Below are 24,357 nucleotides of genomic sequence, written 5' to 3' on the forward strand. Positions count from 1 at the left end.
TTTCTTTCTTTTCTAGGTTCCCATCTAATATTATATTTTATTTGATTATTATTATTTAGTAAGTCACTGTTTACTCTGGTGGAAATTACATTTTAAACCTATATACATATAAATTCCTTGTGGATATGTAAAGTTTTGCTTCAGTGTAAATGTGTGTGTTTATTGTATCTAACTGTGTGTGTTTCTGGCAGCATGTTTACAGTCAGCAGGAAGTGCGGGAGCTGCTGGGCCGTCTGGATCTTGGCAATCGCACTAAGATCGGACAGAAGGGATCCGGTCTTTCCAGAGCCGTTTCTGCCCACGGCATTGTGGGTAAGAGCCTTTTTTTCCCCTTGGATTGCTCAAAGTTTCATTTCCTTTGTTTATTCATCTCCTCGTCTGCCTCCGTCTGGTCAGTGAGCTGTGCACTAATGCAATTAGCCGTCATTGTAACGGTACGGTTGTAGCGCAGGCACGTGTGTTTTCTAAAGGTCAGGTGATCGCTTCTGAAGCGGCTGATGCCCACGCGGTTTACCTGAGACGCCTCGTCGCCATGGTAACCACACACCACCCACACGCTGGAGACTTGCACCACAACAATAACACAAAATAACAGCGACTGTGTCTGGAGCGGTCAGTTTTATTTTCTGGAATGAGCTCAGGAGCCTCGTTTGAGTAACGAGCACACAACACTGACACATGACAGTCAGCTCCATTATTAACGTGAAAAAACACAAACCTTTCATCAGAAAATGAGTCTTTACACAGTCTGTGTATCTGCAGTGTGTCTTTTTACTGCTCAGTTTTTATAATAAATTATTTTAGGATTATTTATATTAAATTATGGTATCTTTGTAATATATTGAATTTGCTTTTGTTTTTATATTTTCATTTTAGTTTACGTTTTAATAATTTTATATGCTTTTGTCTTTTTAGTAGTTTTTTAAAATAGTTTTTGGCATTTATGGGCTTTTGTCAATTGTATTAGTTTTTTTTTTATAAAAATATATTTATATTTAGCTTTAATTTAGATTTATTTTAGTTTTGTTATGTTATGCAGTTTTGGCATTTTTATTAGATTTAGTTTTGTAATATTTCTATTAGGATTTAAGTTTTTTATTTTATTTTAGCTTTAGTAATTTTATGTGCTTTGTCATTTTTTATTAGTTCTTTTTTTAATAAGTCTATTTAGCTTTAATTTATATTCTGTTGTAGGTTTAGTTGTAGTTCTGTTGTAGTCTTTTTTTATTTTTATTTTTTTTATTTAGTAATTTTGTGTTTTTGTCACAGTAGATTTTTTCAAATATTCCTATTTAGCTTTATTTCACATTTATTTAGTTTTGTCATTTTTATTCGTTTTAAAAAAAAAAATCTATATTTATTTCAGTTTTAGTAATTTGTAATTCTGTTTTTTTTTTTTTTTTTAGTTTTAGTTTTAAATAGTTTTTAAAAAAAAATTGTTTTAGTTTTAAATTTTATGCCTTTTTGTCATTTTTAGAAGTTTTTTACTAGTTCTGTCTAGCTTTAATTTGTATTTAGTCCGTTTTAGTAATTTTGTTATTTGCTTTTGTCATTTTTGTTATTTTTTAAATATTTCTGTTTAGCTTTAGATTTATTTCAGTTTTAGTTTTTTTTTTATCATTTTGGTAGTTTTAGTAATTTTATGTTTTTGTAATTTTTTATATTTCTATTTAACTTTAATTTATATTTATTTCAGTTTTAGTCATTTTATTCATTTGTCAGTTTTATTATAATCTAAATTTATTTCAGTGTGAGTTTTAGTAATTCAACTTGTTTCATTTCAGTAAGTTTTTCATCTAATATTTATATTTTACATACATTCATGCATTTGCAAGATGCTTTTATCCAGAGCTATAAATGCATTCAAGCTATACATTTGATCACTTCATGCACTCCCTGGGAATCAAACGCATTACTGTTTATGGAATGTTTATTTTGTTTCTCAATAGTTTTAGTTACCAATTACAGCACTTTTCTGTGTCTTTGGGCTTGTGTTTTTCTGTCTGCACACACTCGTGTTCATCTGAAGCTGCTTGGATTCGTGTCAGACTGAACCTGCAGGTCAGAATCAGCGTCTCCTCACACAATCACGGCCGGCGCTGTGAGAAACTGAGTGATGATGGTCTGAAGGTCATGGCCTACTTCTGCTGACACACATCGGGTCACACCTCACTTTTAGTTGTGTTAGTCACTGAAATTGTGTCTTATGCAACCTCCATACGTCTCTAATCACCTTCTGCTGAGGGAGCGGCGTCGTGGAAGTAATCAGAAGTGCAAATTTAGTGCATAAACAAGTAGACCAGAACATTGATGTGTGTCATGTGTTTACGACACACCTGATAGATTCATGACAAACACCACGGCGTGTTGTTGTGTGTCAGCGGTTGATTATACTCTCACTTCTCGTCATTAGAGTGATGTGTTCACTTCTGCACTTTAAACCTGAAAGAGAACGGAAATATTGCTGTTTATGAACATTTGAACATTTGCTGAAAATATCCTCTCCCTCCGGTCATCCGAGATGAGTTTGTTTCTTCATCAGGTTTGTATAAATGTGTCTCTGCATCAGTGTCTCAGCAATGGATGCTCTGCAGTGAATGGGTGCCGTCAGAATGAGAGCTGATAAAAACATCACAATAATCCACACCACTCCAGTCCATCAGTTAACATCTGGAGAAGACTAAAGCTGAAACACATCCAGCATTAAGACGTTTATAACTAAAATACAAGTCCATAATCCATAATAACTCTTCCTCCAGTGAAAAAGTGCATCTGCTGTTGTCTCTCACATCAAAATCCAGCCACATATTTGTTTAGAGCTGTTTTGATCTGTGCAGATCTCTCTCCTGATTCAGACCAGAGCACTTTTTCACTGGAGGAAGCGTTATTATGGATTAAGCTGTATTTTCAGCATCATTCCTCCAGTCTTCAGTGTCACAAGATCTTCAGAAATCATAATAATATACTGATTTATTATGAGTGTTGAAACTGTTGTGCTGCTTCATATGTTTTTTGGGACCCGTGATATTTTTTTGTAGGATTCTCTGATTAATAAAAAGTTAAAAAGAACTGAATTTATAAAAAATAAAAATAAAATTGTATTACAATATACAATGCTATTCAAAAGTTTGGGGTCAGTACATTTTTTCTCTTTTTTTTTTTTTTTAAAGAAATTAATATTTTTATTCAAGGAGAGATGTGTTTAATGATTAAAAATTCATAGGAAAGACTTATAATGTTAGAAAAGATTTCTATTTTTGAACAAATGCTGCTCTTTTTAACTTTGTATTCATCAAAGAATCAAAGAAAAAAGTATCACGTTCCAAAAAACAATATGAAGCAGCCGTTTCAACACTCATAATAAATCAGTATATTATTATGATTTCTGAAGATCATGTGACACTGAAGACTGGAGGAATGATGCTGAAAATACAGCTGCAGATCACAGAAATAAATTACAGTTTAAAGTAAAATAGGAAATATTAAATTAATAGAAATTGCAATAAGATTTCACAATATTATTGTTTTTTTCTATATTTTTTGATTGAATAAATACAGCCTTGATGAGCAGAAGAGACTCCCTTAAAAAACATTAAAAATCTTACTGATCCCAAACTTTGGAGCGGCAGTGTGTGTTTATATGTATATATATAATTTTTTTATTTCAGTTTTAGTACATTAAGTTAAAGCAAAATGTAAAATGTTGCCTTTTATGTTTTAATTTCTTTTCAGTATTAGTTTAACTTTAAAAATCCTGCTAAACGTTCAAACTAATTAAACTTAGATTAATAGCTGCTGTGCAACAATTTTTTTTATATATATAATAAAAGCCTAAATGTAAGATTTATGTATTTGAATAGCATATTAAATTTCCATGAACTTTGATTACACAGTTTTAACAAACTAAAAAACTTATTGTCAGATTCATTAATAAACTGAATGTGTTTTAAATTCACCATAACCAGATTTATTTTTATCATCAATAAATCCAGTTTGTTTCGATCTCATGCATTAAATGAGAATATTTAATTTAGCTTGTCCCACATATTAATCCATGCTCGCTCTTTTCAGCTAAATACATTTTCTAGTTTCCATAACAAATTTTAAGCAATCTAAATAAATGCATTTTGAAAAATGATTATTTAAATAAAATTGAATTGCCAGGTTTTTTTAATCGCAGAAAACTTTAATGTGTTCCTGACAAAAATGCATTGTTTATTAGTTTATGTAAAACTCTGTAATCCAAATGCATGGAAATTGTATATGCAATTCAAATACATAATACTTCAATTGAAAGTATTGTCCATTATTAGTTCATGTTAACCGAATCAGTTAATTTATGTTTTAATTGATTTATTTGAATTATTGTCTCTCACCATTTTATTAGTGGTGGAAGCTGATGGCACAAAATCATAAACAAACAAACTAATGTACTGTAGTTAACTAATGAGACCTTACTGTAAAGCGTAAAAAAAGCACGATTTACTGTCTTCTCTCTTTCAGGTTTCGTGCGGTTTCTGGAGGGTTACTATATCGTGTTGATCACGAAACGGCGTAAAATGGCAGATATTGGTGGCCACTCGATTTATAAGATTGAAGACACGACTATGATCTACATTCCTAATGACTCGGTGAGAGTCACACACCCTGATGAGGCCCGGTGAGTCCGTTTATACATATTTGATAACCATATGTTAACTTTGCTGTAATTATTGTTTTTAGTGTGTTCTGCTGTTCAGTTCTACAGAGAGTGACCAATAAGATCATTCTGAGCCTGTGTTCAGAAAGGACTGCTAGTGTACTGCGTACTACATTCTTAGTAGGGCTCTAAATGATCAACCTGAAGAAGTTGTCATCTGATTAGTTTAGAGGGGTTTTTACCAGTTAAAGCTCTTTTAGCGTAATTATAGAAATGTCTTTTTTTCTGTCAAATCTTGTCTGATTTTGATCAAGTAAGCGTCAGAATAACTGCAGTCATATCTCCAGATGACCTCTTACTGGACTGAAGCAGCTCAGCTTTACTTGATTCTCCATCAATCATTTTTTTATAAAAACATTCCCCAAATTGAATATTTTTGAGTTTGAGTCTCTAAATAAATTGACATATTCTCACGTGTCATATAAAACCTGATGAATCCCAACAACAACAAAAAAACACACATCAAAACTTTTTTTTTTTTTTTTTAGATTATTTAAAAAATATTTTGTACAAGGTTATAACTGTTACATTAAAAAACAAAAATATTTTTTTCTGACTTATTTCATACGTCAGGCTTTACAGGGTTAAATAGTTAATTATTTGTAGTTGCTATATTGGTGACATTTTATCCAGTTATAGTATAATTTTGCATCCAATTTTGTGTTAAAAACTTTATGCATTCAGAATAAATGAGTCTTTTGAGGCTCTTTGCATTCAGAAATCTCACACACAGTATGTTTTGAGCGTGCATACTGCAGTAGTAGTGATAGTTAGTATGCTATTCAGACTGTTTCTTCAGGTTTTCCTGCTGCGGTCGGTCACTCTGATCTCTGGATGCAATTCACACGTGTGTGTGTGTGTGTGTGTGTGTGTGTGTGTGTGTGTGTGACGACAGTGACGTTTGTTATTCGTCACTCCTGATGTGTGTTAGAGCTTTACAGTAACACACAGTACTTTCAGAAGTACAGCCTGTAACCGTTGACTCATGTAACATGAGACGCAGTTTACGTCTTTGTGTCCAATTTAGGTCGAGCGCTTCAATAACATTGTTTTTCCTTCAGATCTACTCATATTACATTGTATCTGAAGAATCGGAGTTGTTTCTTGCAAGCCACTTTCTAATAAAACAAAAACACCCAGCAACAAGTACATTGTTATTATCTTGGTACTAGTAAACTCTAGTGGTCAAGAGTTTTAATGATTATAAAGTCTCTTCTGCTTACCAAGGCAGCATTTATTTGATCCAAAATACATAAAAAAATTATGACAAATTATTACAATTTGAAATAAGTGAGTTATATGTGAATATGTGTTAAACTGTAATTTATTTCTGTGATCAAAGCTGTATTTTCAGCATCATTACTCCAGTCTTCAGTGTCACATGATCTTCAGAAATCAGTCTAATATACTTATTTACTCAAGAAACATTTCTGATTATTATCAATGTTGAAAACAGTTGTGCTGCTCAGTATTTTTGTGAAAACGGGATACATTTTATTTTTCAGGATTCACAGATGAATTGAAAATTCTGTATTTATTTGAAACCGAAATCTTTTTTAACATTATAAATGTCTTTACTGTCACTTTCGATGAATTTAATCCTTCTTGCTGAATGAAAGTATTAATTTCTTTCAAAAAATGGTAATAATATTATCAACATTGATAATAATCAGAAATGTTTGTTGATCAGTAAATCAGTATATTATTATGATTTCTGAAGATCATGTGACACTGAAGACTGGAGTAATGATGCTGAAAATACAGCTGCAGATCACAGAAATAAACTACAGTTTAACACATATTCACATAGAAAACAGCTGTTTTAAATTATAATAATATTTCACAATTTTTAATGTATTTTGGATCAAATAAATAATGTCTCTGTGAGCAGAAGAGACTTCTTTAAAAAAAAAAAAAAAACATATCACAATCATTCCAGACTTTGTTAGTGTTGGCCCAATTATTTAATGATTATATCATGATTTAATGTTTTTCCACAGATACGTGAGAATCTTCCAGAACGTGGATCTGTCCAGTAACTTCTACTTCAGGTGATTCTTCATCTGTCTGTCTTGTTGTTTATCTCTGAGCCCTTTAGAAAGCGTCTCGTACTCACAATGCCGTGACCTCGAATCACTTTCAGATCATTGTAATGGAAATACACCGCTCATGTGGCCTTATTTGTCCTTTCCCCCTGTTTCTTTCCACCAATCTGGCAGTAACGTTTTCTTCTCCATCTCTTGGTTTTAGAAGTGTATTAAAGCAGCTGAATTCATTTCAGTCGAATAATAATACTGATAATCAGACAGCAGTCCTAAAACCTGTTTGAACATTTATAAATGTCTGCATGTTGTATTAATCACAAAATATATCAAGTGTCATTTATGGAAAGATTTGACAGACAAGCATTCGACAAAACATGAAAATGAGAAGTAAATCAACCTTGCACATGCACTTTCTTTCTTATTGGGTTTCATCATAGTGAAAAAAGTGCATTTGTAAGAACTTTAATCCCAGACTTTGAGACCTTCGTTTTATATATATATATATATATGCATATTTAATTCTGACAGAAAATTGTTGGTAAATAGCAGAAATAAAATAAGTTTAAGGTTATGTTTATATTTTATTTGTCAACATTTATTTTGTTTCAAGTAACACATTTTTTTCCTTTATTTTTTTTATGGTTTGAGTAAAAAAAAGGTGTGTGTGTACAATAAGTGTATAAAATTTTGTCATGAAAATATATAAATTGCTGTAATATGCATTGCATTTTTTGTGTACTTTTGAATAAATAAGCAGATCTGGGAAAAAATATCATATATCAGTTACAAAAATGATTCACCCTTATTTAACTATTGATCTGACTTCATCATCACTACTGCTATATAAGCCCTGAAGTTTCATGTGGTTCTGTGTTTGATTTTTTAACGAGGGCATTGCATACGTGCTATTGATCAAATCAGCTCATCAATCTTATTTCATTTCTGTCATGTTAGCTGTATTTTAATCTTCTGTTGGCATAACTTTCACGTTAATACAGTTTAGTCTACAAAACAGCAATGCAAGCAGAAGTTAATTAGTTAGTTGGTTGTGTGATTTCAGCAGGAAATGTAATTTCTTCAGAAGTTTGTTGTTTTGTGTCCCGCTGGTGAATGAGGAAAGAAGAGCGTTGATAAATTGAACGAGTATTAATTTTGCATGTGGACGGGCTCTGAAAATGAGACGTCGTCTTGTGGGAAGCTGAAATAATTGCATGTGAGCGCTGATGAACTTATGCGAGTTCATTTGGTGCCCTTCATCTCTAAGCAACATGCTGCCTGTCGCCTAGCAACAATGAAAGCTGCATCCCGCTGCTCGACACACATGAGTAGCGTGATTATTTCTGCCATGAGTTCATGTGAGGTTTGACCTTTGACCTGTAGTTACAGCTACGACCTGAGCTACTCGCTGCAGTATAACATGACGCTGCTGCAGATGCCGTGTGACGCCGGAGAAACAGAGGAGCTCAACACCAGCAGACAGGACAGCTTTGACATCTTCGAGGAGGAGGGACTCCCCACTCAAGGTATGCTTTCTAACCAGTCTTGTATTTTATTTTTTTAATTAAATTAAAAATTTAATAAAAAATAAAAAATTAAATTATATTAAAAAATTTAAATTAAATTACATTTATTATTGTTTTATACTTTGATTATATATTTTATAGTGTTTTTGGTTTTTATTTGCTTATTTTATATTATTTGTAATTTTATATTTTATTTGGTTTGATTTGTTTCTTTCTTAATTTACATATTTAGATTTAGTTTTTTAGCATTTTCAGTAGCAATGTATTGTTAATTTATTTTGTATTTTCTTTCCTATTTTTCATTTCACATTTAAATTATTTTATTTTCCTTTATTATTATTATATCGTTATTATTATGTAATTATTGCATAATCGTATCCAAAATAAGTTTTTGTTCACATAATATATATGTGAGTGTACTGTGTATATTTACTATGTATATATAAATACAAACTAACATAAATTTAATTGTTATTTTTTATATTTTTATTTTGTTATTTTGATTATTTTATAGGTCTCAACTCTTTTTTTTTTAACCCTTTTTTTTTTTTTTTTCTTGTTATAGAGAAAGGTCTTGATTCCAGTTATTTGTTCTCTTATTGTCACTGTGTGTGAATTATTAGTTGATGTGTTTGTGTTTCAGTTGTGCACAGTTTAACTAACGAGCCGTATGCTAAGTATGTGTGGAATGTTCGTCTGCTGGAGAAGGTCAAAGACATCGTCCATCCTGATTGGCTGCTCTACATCATTCACGGATTCTGCGGCCAATCCAGTATCCTCTTAAATTATGTTTTTATAAAAGTCGTCGTGACGTATTGTCAAGTATGGTGACCCATACTTGAAATTGGTGCTCTGCGTTTAACCCATCCAAGTGCACACACACAGCAGTGAGTAGTGAACAAATGCACGCGCACACACACACACACACACACACACACACAGCAGTGAACACACACCCGGAGCAGTGGGCAGCCATTTATGCTGCGGCGCCCGGGGAGCAGTTGGGGGTTCGGTGCCTTGCTCAAGGGCACCTCAGTCGTGGTATTGAGGGTGGAGAGAGCGCTGGACATTCACTCCCCCCACCTACAATTCCTGCCGGCCGGGGACTCGAACCCACAACCTTTCGATTACGAGTCCGACTCTCTAACCATTAGGCCACGACTTCCCCTTATAGATAATTAGCGGGAAGTCGTGGCCTAATGGTTAGAGAGTCGGACTCGTAAGCCAAAGGTTGCTGGTTTGAGTCTCCGGCCGGCAGGGATTGTAGGTGGGGGGAGTGAATGTCCAGCGCTCTCTCCACCCTCAATACCACGACTGAGGTGCCCTTGAGCAAGGCACCGAACCCCCAACTGCTCCCCGGGCGCCGCAGCATAAATGGCTGCCCACTGCTCCGGGTGTGTGTTCACTGCTGTGTGTGTGTGTGTGTGTGTGTGTGTGTGCGCGTGCATTTGTTCACTACTCACTGCTGTGTGTGTGTGTGTGTGTGTGTGTGTGTGTTCACTGCTGTGTGTGTGTGTGTGTGTGTGTGTGTGTGTTCACTGCTGTGTGTGTGTGTGTGTGTGTGTTCACTGCTGTGTGTGTGTGTGTGTGTGTGTGTTCACTGCTGTGTGTGTGTGTGTGTTCACTGCTGTGTGTGTGTGTGTTCACTGCTGTGTGTGTGCACGTTGGATGGGTTAAATGCAGAGCACAAATTCCGAGTATGGGTCACCATACTTGGCCGTATGTCACTTCACTAATGTAGTGCGTACGAATATTTTCATATAGATGAATCTCTGAGCCCAAAGTCAGACAAAACAAAGTCTGTGCCCGTTTCACACTGATGCACATTGATGTGTGTTTGTGTGTGTATGAGATACAGAAACGGCGTCCACAAAATGAATGTAACAGCAGCTGATGCGCACAGCGTAGTCAGCATTGTTTATTTATCAAGGCAGTGATCTAGTTTTACAATTGCTTTCCACGTCATGCTGCAAAAATACAGCTAAAACCTACTTACCTTCATTTTTTTTATTTTTGAATTTTTTTGGTGTATCGTTTTGCTAAATATTATTAAAACATATTTATTTAGTTATTTATTTGTTTGTTTAACCTTATGCAAAATTTTTAAAAACAACTATTTTATTTTATTTTTCCATTATTTTTGTTTTTGTTATTTTGTACCCTTCAGCTAAATAGTTAACACAATTTTTATTTTTTATTATTATTTTTATTTTTCTCTTACATTGTGCCCATTTTGATAAATAATACATTTTATTTTATTTTTTTATTTTAATGTACTCTTCTGTAAAATCCAATTTTACAAAACTTACTAAATAGAAAACCTTTTGAAATATTTTTTATTTTACATTTTTATTTCATAGTCTTTTTTTATTTACCCTCCTGCAAAATACAAACTCAGTTAATTGATTTTTCATAAATTTTTAAAAATTATTTTAGTTTTGCACCCTTAGCTAAATACATGAATCACTCTTTTAAATAAATAAAATAAATACATTATTATTTATTTTTACAATTATTTATACATTTTTTTTATTTTTAAATATGATTTGTTTTATCCTTCTGCAAAATAGTTGAATCTATTTTATTTTATTTTATTTTATTCTACAGCTGAAACTGCCTTCTGATAGCATCACATGGCTTCTAGCTGATCAAAGCTGCTCTGGAGGGTTTATCATACATTTTTTATTTTTAAAGGGTGTACTAGAACATGCTCTCATGCTCGGTGGTTCGAAAATCGCATTATTTTTCACATAATTTACATTTACATAATTTACAAACGCTGCTTTATCAAGATTAAATGAAAATGACATCCAAAATTTTCTGAAAAGAGTTGGTTTCCATCAGAAATACAGTGATATAAAAACACCCGCACCGGGTTTTGATTTTGAAGCGTGCAGTGCTCAACCAAGCGTTCTCCCACCCCCCAACCATTCAAATTTCTGTAGGCGGGGTTTACAATTTGTGATGTCATAAATACAGAAATGCAACTTTGTAGTCCAAACGAGTCGTTCGCTGTAGTTCTTGAAAAGGGACTTTTAAAAAACGAAATATCTCCCTTTGGAGTGGACTTTGAGATTTGAAACTTTGTAGATCGTTTTATGCCCAAACATACACACTACACACTGACTAAATTTTGTATTTTTTTTATGTTTTACCCTTCTGTAAAATAGTTAAAATCCATTTTATTTTATTTTATTTAGCAAAATACAGCTAAAACTCCCTTCTGATGGTATCACATGACTTCTAGCTGATCGAAGCTGCTTTGGAGGGTTTATCATCTCAGCTGCTTGCTGGTGAACCTGATCTTGACCCGCTACATCACTTTGAACCGGCAACAAACTAGTTACCGTGTTCCAGAAACCCGCTCGACATCAGCTGTTTTTCCCAGCAGAGAGTTCAGGAGGGTCAAAACTGAACAAAACGAGCTAAAAGAACACAAGAGAGAGAAATGATCATCCGGAGAGAGTCTGGAGCTGTTGATTGCTGTGTGGCGTAATGGTTTCTCTCTGTGAGGAGCCTGAAGCAGCGGTGAAGGGGTTCACGGATGTCAACAGTGTTTTCACAGAGCGATGGAGACGCTGAATGATCTCAGAGCCTAATGCATTCATACGAGCAAGATAAGAGCTAAGAAGCACACAAAACACTTGAGAAATCATAGGCTGGGGTCAATAAGATTTGTTTTCTATTTAAAGTAAGCTGTTCATTTATTACAGAAAAAATGCAATCAAAGCCATCAGAGTCTAAAAACATACAAAATGTGGAGAATCAAAAATTTTTTTTTTATTTTTATCAGACTTTTCTTCATTCATTATTTTATTTTTGATTCAGAGCTAAAAAAAAACTAATGTCTGAATATGTGTACTTGTCTACCATATACTAAGCAAAAAGTAGATTGTCAAATCCCTAGGCTGTCCGAAAACTCAATTAGAGTTCGAAGTCAAAAGTATTTGGATGCTGTTTGTATACTAAAGTAGAGAAGTAAGTGTATTTAGCCAACTCTAATTGTAGTACGCACTTGCAGCTCTTCACTTAAATGCAGAGATTCCTTTATTTAATTTTAAAATAATTGTTCTTATTTTTTATTTCTTACCCTTCTGGAAAATACAGTTAAAACCTGTTTATTTCATTTTATTTATCTTTTGATCTTCAGAGCTTTTAATTATTTAAAATTTTCCATTATTTTTTCATTATTTTTTATTTCGTACCCTTCTGCAAAATACAGTTAAAACATATTTATTTTTATTAATTGTTATTTTATTTTATTTATCCTTGATCTTCAGATCTTTTAATTATTTTAAATTTTTCATTATTTTTTGTTTGTTTTATTTATCTTTGATTTTCAAAGATTTTATTATTTTTATTTTATACCCTTCTGTAAATGTATTTTATTTTTTAGTTTATTCATATCTTTGATTTCAGAGCTAAAAACATACCCCATGTCTGAATATGTGTTCTTCTCTACTGTATAGTATGCAAGAAGAGTCTCGACTCGAATCCTACTTTGATTTGATTTGATTTTAATAATTGATACTTTTTTAAAACCTATTTATTAGTGCTGTCAAACAATTAATCACAATCATTCTCATCCAAAATAAAAGTTTTTGTTATGTGTTTATACTGTGTATATTTATTATGGACATATAAATACAAACACATGCATGCATATATTTAAGAAAAATGCTTTGTTTATATATTAAATATATATATAATATGAAATGTAAGAATATCAATGTATATGCATGTAAATATTTTCAAAATATATACTGTATGTGTGTGTATTTATATATACATAATAAATATACACAGAACACACATATATTATGTAAACAAAAACGTTTATTTTGGATGCGATCGTTTAACAGCACTAATTTTTATTTAATTTAATTATTCAAATTTTTGTAGCCTTCTGCAAAATACAGTTAAAACCTAGTTATTTAATTTTTCGTTGGTGTTTATTTTTATTTACAGTAACATTCTATTGCAGATTTCTGGTGGAATGGTCATGTGCTGCGTGTTGATATCAGATGCTAGTAAAATAAAAAGCCTTTAACTGGACATAGATCACTTTTAACTATTTTAATGACTTAGCCCAGTTAATTAAAGGCTTTTTATTTTTACTAAATGAGTGCCTTGGAATATTTAATTTTCTCAGTTTTATATTTACCTCTAAATATTCAAAGAGCAGCATTGATTACGTGAAGAGCATCATTCTTGGCTCCTGTTGTTTTGATCAGATGCTAGTGTTGTGGTTCTTTAACGCTGGCGCTCAGAGCTGTTGATCTACGGCCGGCCGGTGCATGTCACGCTCATCGCCCGCCGCTCCAGCCGCTTCGCCGGGACACGATTCCTCAAGCGAGGAGCGAACTGTGAGGTACGGACCATGTGCTCTTTTGTCCAACACGAGCCGTGCTTCTCCTGTATTTATCTCTGTGTGTTCAGGTGTGATTATGTAACGTTTGTTTGCTCTAAAGCTGTCGGCCGTTAAAGCTTCGCTAAGCTCTCTGTGATGCTTTATGATGGGGAAGATACTTCAAAACTGCAGACTGACGTATTTCAGCTGCTCATTTCACAGTTAAACCTCAGTCAAGCTCTCTTTGAGAAAGTATTTCACCACTACAGGATACTTACAAAAGTCTGTGTAATTGTGTTGAAGCTACTTAAGGGAATGTTGTATATTATTTATAAATCTTTGATTTTCAGAGCTGAAAACATACTCCATGTCTGAATGTGTGTACTTCTCGACTCAGAAATATGCAAATAGTAGTATGTCAAACCACTAGGCTGCCCGAAAACTCAAACACAGTTTGAATTTATACAAAACTCAGGTTTTATATAATTTTAATTTTATTTTATACCCTTCTCCAAAATATATTTTATTTTATTTTATGTATATTAAATGTTTTTTTAATTTTATTTAATATTATTTTTTAATTTTATTAAATGGTTTTTGTTTTATTTAACTTTATTTTAATACATTTAATTGATTTTTATTTACATTTCCATTTTTTTAATCAAAAGATACGTATTTGAATTTCCATTATTAAATATTATTTATTATTTCATTTTATTTTTTACGTTTTTTTATTTAAAAAAATATTTTAAATTAAAAGCTACTTATTTTATGTTATGTCTTTGATTTTCAGAGCTCAAAACATACCCCATGTTGTAATGTTTTTTTATTTTATCTTATTTTTTTACATTTTATTCAATTTAATTCAATGTTTTTTATTTTATTTAAATATTTTTTTATTTACATTTTTAATTTTTTTAATATTTGTTTTTAAATTAAAAGCTACTTATTTTAATTTCCATTATTTATTTATTTTGTACCCTTCTGCAAAATATAGTTAAAACCTATTTTTTTATTTCATTATTATTATTTTATTTTTTATTTTTTTTTATTTAATTTAATCTTTGATTTTCAGAGCTGATAATATGTCTGATTATGTGTACTTCTCTATAGCATGTAAAACGAGTATGTCACGTGATTTGTGCTCGTATTTTCAGGGTGATGTAGCGAACGAGGTGGAGACGGAGCAGATCATCCACGACGCCTCGGTCATGTCGTTGACGGCGGGCAGTTTCTCCTCCTGTGTTCAGGTCCGAGGCTCGGTTCCTCTGTACTGGTCTCAGGACATCTCCACCATGATGCCCAAACCGCCCATACGCCGTAAGAGCCACTTCCTGTCCATTACCTCACCACTACTTCCTGTTTATCAGCTCAAAACTGAGCCTTCACCCTCCTTCAGGACAGGGAGGGATGTTTTCTAGAAGAGAAAGGCTGTGTTTAAATGCATTTATCTGCTAAAGGTTTGTTTGGAAATTTTTCGGAGCTCAATGCTTCAGACATTAATAGATTCTTTAAATGTGCAATGTTCGATTTGAAAATTCAGAAAGTGTGTCCTGTTTAAAAACATCCAGTTAGACCCTGAAATGCCAGATTTTGCATACGGATGTTTTCATGATCCTGGTTTATATACTGTAGATGAACTGCCTCTGACCCCAAAGTCAGACAAAACAAAGTCTGCACCCGATTTACACTGATGCACATTCATGCGTGTGTGTGTGTGTGTGTGTGTGTGTGTGACTCTGGACTGTTGATTTATCATGGGTGTGATCTAGTTTTACAGTTGCTTAACACATGCCATGCTGCAAAATACAGCTAAAACGTAATTTTATTGTTTATTTTAATACATTTAATTACGTTTTATTTTATTTTAATGTTTAAATTTATTCATGCCAGTGATCAAGTTTCACAGTTGTTTTCCACATACCATGGTGCAAAATACAATTCAAACCTACTTTTAATTTTAATTTAATTTTAAAAAAATGTATCTATTTATGTATTTTATTTTGTACGGTTACAAATACTGCAAAATAGTTAAACCTACTGATATTTATTTTTCTTTTTTAAATTATTTATTTTTTCATCCTGCTGCTAAATATAGTACTACTTTTTTTATTTTATTTATTCATGGCAGTGATCAAGTTTCACAGTTGTTTTCCACATACCATGGTACCTGAACATCAGTTGTTTCTTCTGGTTTTTCGAGGTTTTAGCAGATTCTTCTTTGTCGGATGACATCACCCGGGCCGTCTGAGGATCTCTCATCTTCTCTTGCTTTATCTCTATCCTGAACCCATTTCACCGCTTTTCAGCCAAAGCAAGATGACATTTCATATGTACAGCGGCTCACGCTGATCCAACTGCGCTTGCGGCTTATCTTAGATTGGTTATCGCCAGCGTCCTCAACCGTGTGTGTTTCCTCGGGTTCGACATGTCCTTTTTGCTTCAAATACAAAATTCCTGTCCAACACAAATTCTGTCGTGCTTGTGATGCATCAGTATCTCATAATTTCAGCTTGATATCATAATTGTCTTTTTATGCCATCATGACTTTTGTCTTTGAAAGATGACTTGGTATCTCTTTATGATGTAGTACCTGTGTCACCAATTTTGACTTAATATCGTAATTAAGAAATTTTGTCGTCATAATGACTTATCTCATAATTCTGACTTAGTGTTATAATTGACTTTTTATGTCGTAATAATGACTTTTATCTCATAATAATGACTAGGTATGTCATAATTTCAACTTATCATAATTAGGTCTTTTCATGTCATTATGACTTATTTCATAATTATGACTTCAGGGCTCGCAAAATCGCTAATGTATCACTGCCCTACTCGACGAGCTACCTTAAAATACAGGGCTCCTGCAGGCCCTTAAAACTCTCAATTTAGTTGTATAAAATTTAAGGCCATACAAAGGTTTAAATACGTAAAATGTATAAGAAGAGTCTTAATTACAATTTCAAGAGGTCTTGCAGTTGGGATGTAACGACAAGAACCGCGATACAGCTGATTAAATGATGTCATTGAATAAATGAGCGCTGCACATTTCAAAGTCAAAACGCGGCGCAGATGTTTTTATGTGAACGTGTCTCTGAAGGGAATCGTCTGTCTTCAGAAACGTATCGGTGGCATCTTCATTTTCAATGCCTGTTAAAGCAGCGTATATATGAGCGCGGTGCTGCTTGCTGTTAGCGTACCGGAGAAGCCGCTATTTGCTCCTAAAGCGCCACCTCGTGGCGGAGAGTGAATTTGCATTTACAGTGTGCCTCTTATGTTCAGATCAATGTGAATATCCACCCATGTTTTTATGCAGCAAACAGAGTTGCAAATGTGAAAAGTTAATGTGCCTTCTAAAAATCTAAACAATTAAGACAGTAATATTTATGTTTTAAATTAATATAATATGTTTGACTTGTCCCTTTTCATAAAAATGGTTTAAAAGCTGAAATGCCATTTTATAAGATTTCGTTTTGTGTGTGAAAACTTTATTAAGCTGTAAATCATGTCATTTTATGGCTTAAAATGTTACCATAGACATTGTCCAACCCCACTCATACAGTGTTCATTTTACTTGTGCAGCGCTAAAACGGTTCATATATTGCCTAATTTTATTTAATTATTTACAGGGTATGTGCTGAATTTTTAAAAATCAATTTATTTAATTGGTATTTGTTGATATTTGTGCATTGAAAATGTTTTTGATTGACATTTAGACTTATCTTATTTTCTATATTTAAAAAATGGTCTTTTTTATTTTGGCTAGTTAAATTAATTTTCGGGCTACCAAAATCTGAAGAGTACCTGCCCGAAGGGCTACCAGGGATTTTTAAATTTTGCGAGCCCTGGACTTAGTATCTCATAATTTTGAGTTAATATTACGATTATGGCTTTTTATGCCATAATAGTGACTTTTGTCTCTGAAAGATGGCTTGGTATCTCATAATGATGATTTAGTATCTCAATTTTGACTTAATATCATAAGTAATTTTGTCATAATCATGACTTATCTCATAGTTATGACTTAGTGCCTGAATTCTGACTTTATTATAATTAAGTATTATAATTGACTTTTTATGTCATAATGACTTTTATCTCGATCACTTGGTATCTCATAATTTTGACTTATGATAATGATTTTTCATGCCACAATAATCTCATAATGATGACTTAGTATCTCATAATGTTGACTTAAAAAGTCATAATTATAATGTTATGTACTAATAATAACTTTTTTCTCATCTTAGTACCTCATACCTCATTGTATCCCATATCTGTAATAGGGCTGTGTATTGGCAAGAATCTGGTGATACGATACGTATCACGATACAGGGGTTGCGATACGATACATTGTGATACTGTAAGCAAGACGATATATTGAGATATTTCTTATTTTAGAAATAGGATATATATTTTTTAGGAAAGCTGTCATTAAGAACACACCACCATATGCAAACCTTAGCAAAAAATAAATAAATAACAAATAGTTTAACCAGAACACACTGGGATCTGCATTTGCAATAATCAGTCCCTGTAACATTCAACATTATTGAACCACTTTTTGTGCAGTACGAGTAAAGGGGGAAATATTCAAGTGCTTGCATGATTCTTTAGTTAAATGTATGTATAAAATGTATTTTATAAAAAGAAAAATATATATTTATAAACTACTTTAAAGGTTCACAGTTTAAGTTTACAATTGTAACATACAATGTCATAACATTTGATCTGAACAAAAAATTAATTACATCTGCTTAATATCAATGAAAAATAAAGTGCTTGCAGGATTCCTAAAGAAAACAAAACAATTGTAAAACAATCAAATAAATACAGATGTTAAGCATTCTGAGAACTTTTGAACTTGGATTTCACAGGTTTTTCAGTTTGTATTTATGTTCCGCGTGGAATCGGCGAGACCGCGACGCGTGAACCGCCCCAACTCTACCGCCAGCCGCGCCCCAAAGGCTCTTCAACACGGGACGCGGCAAGCGGCAGAACCGAGGTTGCGCCGCAGTCCCGGGGCGGACATTACCCATAAGCCCAAATGGCGCCACACTTCAGCTTTGCACATCGAAACGAGAACTGGAACAATTCTTTCATCCTCCATTACTGGCAGCGAACTATATTAACGCTAACATTAGTGGAGTGCCCTGATGCTAGTATTTCTCACTGTTTAAGTTCAGAGATGAAGACCGATATCTAGCGGTCGGGATATGAACTCAAAACGAAACAACTGCCAAGAATCTTGTATGTTTTGGAGAATCAATACAGTATCGCCAAACAAAATATCGCGATGCGTGTATCGATATTTTCTTACACCCCTAATCTGTAAGTAAATAAGCACAATTACTAGTATAGTAACTTTTAAGACAATCTCTTTGACTTTTTCGCACTTTTTGTCAAATTAAACTGGTCCAATAACACAAATCTGGACAAAAACAGCATTTTGATCTATTTTTTTAAGGAACCAGTTTTCTCCTGTGCATTTTTATCAAAATGACACTCGGATATGACACTAAGTTCTTAGTTATGATAAATTGTATGTGATTTTCTTCATTTCCAGACTCGTCATCCTCTGCACTTACTCATCTTCCTAATACATTATGCAATTTGCCTGCAAATGTCCTTCTGTCAGAAGATGATGAGGGTTTATGAAGAATGTTTTCTGTAATTAGGTCAGGTTTAAAACCGCACTAACACAAAAGGCTTCCAGGATAACAGATATCGATTTTCTGCTAAACAAAAACAGGAGAGAAGTTGTTATGCAAAGCTCGAGTCTCGGCCATCTTTCGTTGATTGTTTGGGGTGCTGCGAGAAGATGAGACACATTTTTTCTCTTTCATCACTAACATGTGTCATGCTGCCATTTCCATGAGCTTTGTCTGACCTTCTGAAGGACTTTTCTATACTCAAGTGTTTGATTATGCTGACTTTGTATACACTTTGTGTGGTGTTAATGAATCCATGCAAAAAGGAGATTTGTGTATGCGAGAGAACCTCGTTCTCATAACCTACTTCCAGGAGTGTTTTGTGTGTTGTGCTCTAATCTGTTTATAGGTTTGTCACTGCACAGTTAGATTGTAGCCTGCTGCTCAGCGCAGACTTATGACCCACATAGTGCACATTGAGTTGTCTTAAATGGTTCATGTCATATTCATATGGAAGCCCATTTCAAGTAAGAACAAATGTCAAAATTATGAGATACTAAATCATAATTGACATACAGTATCTCACAGAAGTGAGTACACCCCTCACATTTTTGTAAGAATGTGAAATAGTGAGTGTACAGCTTGTATAACAGTGTAAATTGACTGCTCCCTCAAAATAACTCAACACATAGCCATTAATGTCTAAACCGCTGGCCACAAAAGTGAGTACACCCCTAAGTGAAAATGTCCAAATCGGGCCCAATTAGCCATTTTCTCTCCCCAGTGTCATGTGACTCGTTAGTGTTACAAGGTCTCAGGTGTGAATGGGGAGCAGGTATGTGTTAAATTTGGTGTTATCGCTCTCACTCTCTCATACTGGTCACTGGAAGTTCAACATGGCACCTCATGGCAAAGAAGGATCTGAAATCGGAGGATCTGAAAAAAAGAATTGTTGCTCTACATAAAGATGGCGTAGGCTATAAGAAGATTGCCAAGGCCCTGAAACTGAGCTGCAGCACAGTGGCCAAGACCATACAGCGGTTTAACAGGACAGGTTCCACTCAGAACAGGCCTCGCCATGGTCGACCAAAGAAGTTGAGTGCACCTGCTCAGCGTCATATCCAGAGGGTGTGTTTGGGAAATAGACGTATGAGTGCTGCCAGCATTGCTGCAGACGTTGAAGGGGTGGAGGGTCAGCCTGTCAGTTCTCAGACCATACGCCGCACACTGCATCAAATTGGTCTGCATGGCTGTCGTCCCAGAAGGAAGCCTCTTCTAAAGATGATGCACAAGAAAGCCCGCAAACAGTTTGCTGAAGACAAGCAGAATAAGGACATGCATTACTGGAACCATGTCCTGTGGTCTGATGAGACCAAGATAAACTTATTTTGTTTCAGATGGTGTCAAGCATGTGTGGCGGCAACCAGGTGAGGAGTACAAAGACAAGTGTGTCTTGCCTACAGTCAAGCATGGTGGTGGGAGTGTCATGGTCTGGAGCTGCATGAGTGCTGCCGGCACTGTGGAGCTACAGTTCATTGAGGGAACCATGAATGTCAACATGTACTGTGACATACTGAAGCAGAGACAGTATTCCAACATGATAATGACCCCAAACACACCTCCAAGACGACCACTGCCTTGCTTAATAAGCTGAGGGTAAAGGTGATGGACTGGCCAAGCATGTCTCCAGACCTAAACCCTATTAAGCATCTGTGGGGCATCCTCAAACAGAAGGTGGAGGAGCGCAAGGTTAGAGTAACATCCACCAGCTCCGTGATGTCGTCATGGAGGAGTGGAAGAGGACTCCAGTGGACACCTGTGAAGCTCTGGTGAACTCCATGCCCAAGAGGGTTAAGGCAGTGCTGGAAAATAATGGTGGCCACACAAAATATTGACACTTTGGGCCCAATTTGGACATTTTCACTTAGGGGTGTACTCACTTTTGTGGCCAGCAGTTTAGATATTAATGGCTGTGTGTTGAGTTATTTTGAGGGGACAGCAAATTTACACTCTTATACAAGCTGTACACTCACTACTTTACATTGTAGCAAAGTGTCATTTCTTCAGTGTTGTCACATGAAAAGATATAATAAAATATTTACAAAAATGTGAGGGGTGTAGATCACTTCTGTGACATACTGTAAGTCTAAAATGTGTCATAATTTACTAATTCAAAATTATGAGATACTGGGTCATAATTATGATATAAGTCAGATATAAGATGTGAAGTCATAGTTTTGACGTACTGTAAAATTATGAGATACTAAGTCATAATTGACGGTAAGTCATAATTTTGATACCCTAAGTCATAATTATGATGCAAAAATTATGAGATGCTTAGCCGTTATGCCATAAAAAAGTAAAAATTATGAGATATTAAGTCAGAATTGTGAAATAATCGTCAAAAATGGAAGGTACTAAATGATGAATTATGAACTTAATTATGAATAATCATAATTATGACTAATCTCATAGTTTCAATCTTTTATCTAATTATATAATGTTATGTCACTTTGACTTGAGTTTTATTTCTGGCGTAAAAAGTCAATTTTGACAGTCATTATTATTTACAAAGTCATAATTGAGATAAAAGATTAAAATTGAGATGCTAGGTGAGGACAAAAAGGTCATAATTATTCTATAAAAAGTCATAATGTCATATCATAATGACAAAGTAATAAATTATGAGTTACCATTTTTTACTTTTTATTTAAAAGAGCTGATTGAAATATTATCTCTGGCATCAGCTGGTCTTTGAAGGACACATTTTGTAGGACCCAGGAAAACATTTGCAATTTTTATCACACATAAAACAGGAATATTTTCTAGAGTTGGTAATTTGACACATGATGTGAAATGTGAACTCATTTGCTTTAAAATGACTCTGGATTTATGTCATCCTGACCATGAATCTTATGACTGAATCATTTGTGTGAAGAGCTGTTCTTATTAAAATGCTCTTTCTCTCTCTCTAGTGGACCAAGCCGACCCGTACGCTCACATTGCTGCTCTTCACTTCGATCAGATGCTGCAGAGGTTTGGGTCGCCCATCATCATCCTCAACCTCGTCAAGGTGAGATCCAGTATTTCCCGTCTCCACGTCCTCCATTTCACCCCAAAATCAGGAGGAAATTATACTTTGCATAAAGAGAAATCACCAAAATATCAATATTGTAGCACTGTAATATTTATTGTAAAACATGTTATTGATCAGTTCTATTTTTTATTCCTTTTATAAGGACCAAAAAACGAAAGACGTTTTGTACGATGGACTCAAAAGTTAAATTTTTAACACGCATACAACTAAAGAATTTTAATAGTTATGACATAAAAAGTCAAAATTATGAGATACAAAGCCATAATTATGACAAAAGTTTACATTTTGTGATACTAAGTCATAATTATGAAAAAAAAGTCTAAGTTATGAAATGCTAAGTCATAATGACAAAGTAAAAATTATGAGATACTGAGTCATTATGACATAGTCAAGATTATGAGATAATAAGTAATAATTATGAGATGTTAAGTAGGGCTGAGCGATTAATTGCATTTGCGATAATATCGTGATATGAAAAACATGATTTTTCAACTGCAGAGGCTGTGATTACACTCTGTTCAACTTGAAGATCGATCGGTGTATGACATCAAAGTACGGCGAGAGAAAGCCTAAGGAGACGCCCGCTCTCTTATAGCTCTCACAGTATTTGATGACACACAGCGATCGGTTTAGCAGCGCTGCTTCAAGTCCAACACATCTAAGCAGTCTTCAGAGGAAGCATCAAGTTGGCACGCTATGTTACCAAGTCTGCAGTTTTGCAGAATTTATGCGCTACATGTAAATTATATCCTTTGTTGTATTTTCCTGTAAAAATAACGGAGTTCCTTTGGAATTCTTCAGCTTTTAAGAACTGCCGGGTTTTCTGGTAGTGGGCGGGACTAATGCGCAAACAGCAATCTCATTGGCAGGCGCTCACCTATTATCCTCCCTGTTTTGAATTCAGCGAATCAGTTCGAGCGAACGCAGACAACCTGATTAATATTCATGAACCCAGCAGCTCAATAATCCTTAGTGCGTTTTATATTGTTCTTATTAATAGTAGAATTCGTAGTAGTTTTATCTTATCAGTATTATTTGTATTTTTTTCCCCCTATTTATATATTAGTATATCAGATAATTAATATTAGTCTGGTGAGTAAACTAAAAAAAAAGACAAGCCAATGAAGATTAAGAGAATAAGAATTGTCCAAACTTTTATAAGCTGAATTTTATTGAATGTTTGATTCTAATCTGCAATGAAGTACAAACTAAATATTTGCATAAGGCAAATAAGGCCTATTTATTTTTTTTGCATTATTGCATTAGTAATATTAATTACAATTATCACTGCATCATATCACCTTGCATTATTTCACATTAAATATTTTGTTGGACTGTCACGTTGTGTTGCGAACACACAATTTTTAGCTCCTTTTTTATGTTTCTTTTCATGGGCATTCAATTTTAAAATTTGGGGGTTTGGTATGTTTTTAGTTTTTTTTTATAATCTTTTTTAGACTGCATTTATTTGATGAAAAATACAGTTAAATTGTAAAATATTATTACAATTGAAATGATCTGTTTTCTTTAGGAATATCTGTTAAAATGTAATTTATTGCTGTGATCAAAGCTGAATTTTCTTCAGCGTCATTACATTCTAATATGCTGATTTACTGCTTAAGAAACATAACTGATTATTATTAGTTTTTGCGGAAACTGTGATACATTTTAATTTTCAGGATTCTTAAATTAATATAAAGTTCAAAAGAACAGCATTTATTTGAAATGGAAATCTTTTGTTACATTATAAATGTCTTTACTGGCTCTTTTGATCAAAATAATGCTTGCTTGCTGAATAAAAGTATTAATTTCTTTCACAAAATGCTATTGCATGCACTCTGTGTGCTTCACATGAACACTTTTAGCATCTAATACACTTGCTATAGATGCAACAGACTGCACACATGAAGAAACGCACATGATGTTTTTGAGTAAAAGCTACTGTCCAGATTTCCCATCTCTCACGTTGGTTGTCATGAGATATGACAAAAC

At 33.8% G+C, this 24,357-nt stretch overlaps 1 protein-coding gene across 6 annotated transcripts in view; it reads left to right on the top strand.

Annotated features, from left to right (window-relative positions):
• The window catches only part of LOC306880242 (polyphosphoinositide phosphatase-like), a 73,086-nt gene that overhangs the window by 4,744 nt on the left and 43,985 nt on the right, over positions 1–24,357 (top strand). For all 6 annotated transcript variants that reach the window (XM_079433640.1, XM_079433637.1, XM_079433642.1 and 3 more), the window contains exons 4-11: positions 192–312; positions 4,504–4,660; positions 6,700–6,750; positions 8,125–8,267; positions 8,911–9,039; positions 13,538–13,638; positions 14,775–14,937; positions 22,244–22,341. In XM_079433640.1, the coding sequence (XP_079289766.1) occupies positions 192–312; positions 4,504–4,660; positions 6,700–6,750; positions 8,125–8,267; positions 8,911–9,039; positions 13,538–13,638; positions 14,775–14,937; positions 22,244–22,341 (963 nt within the window). The remainder of the gene's footprint in view (positions 1–191; positions 313–4,503; positions 4,661–6,699; positions 6,751–8,124; positions 8,268–8,910; positions 9,040–13,537; positions 13,639–14,774; positions 14,938–22,243; positions 22,342–24,357) is intronic.

This window comes from Barbus barbus (assembly GCF_936440315.1).
Source record: "Barbus barbus genome assembly, chromosome: 14".
In the NCBI taxonomy this organism is placed as follows: domain Eukaryota; kingdom Metazoa; phylum Chordata; class Actinopteri; order Cypriniformes; family Cyprinidae; genus Barbus; species Barbus barbus.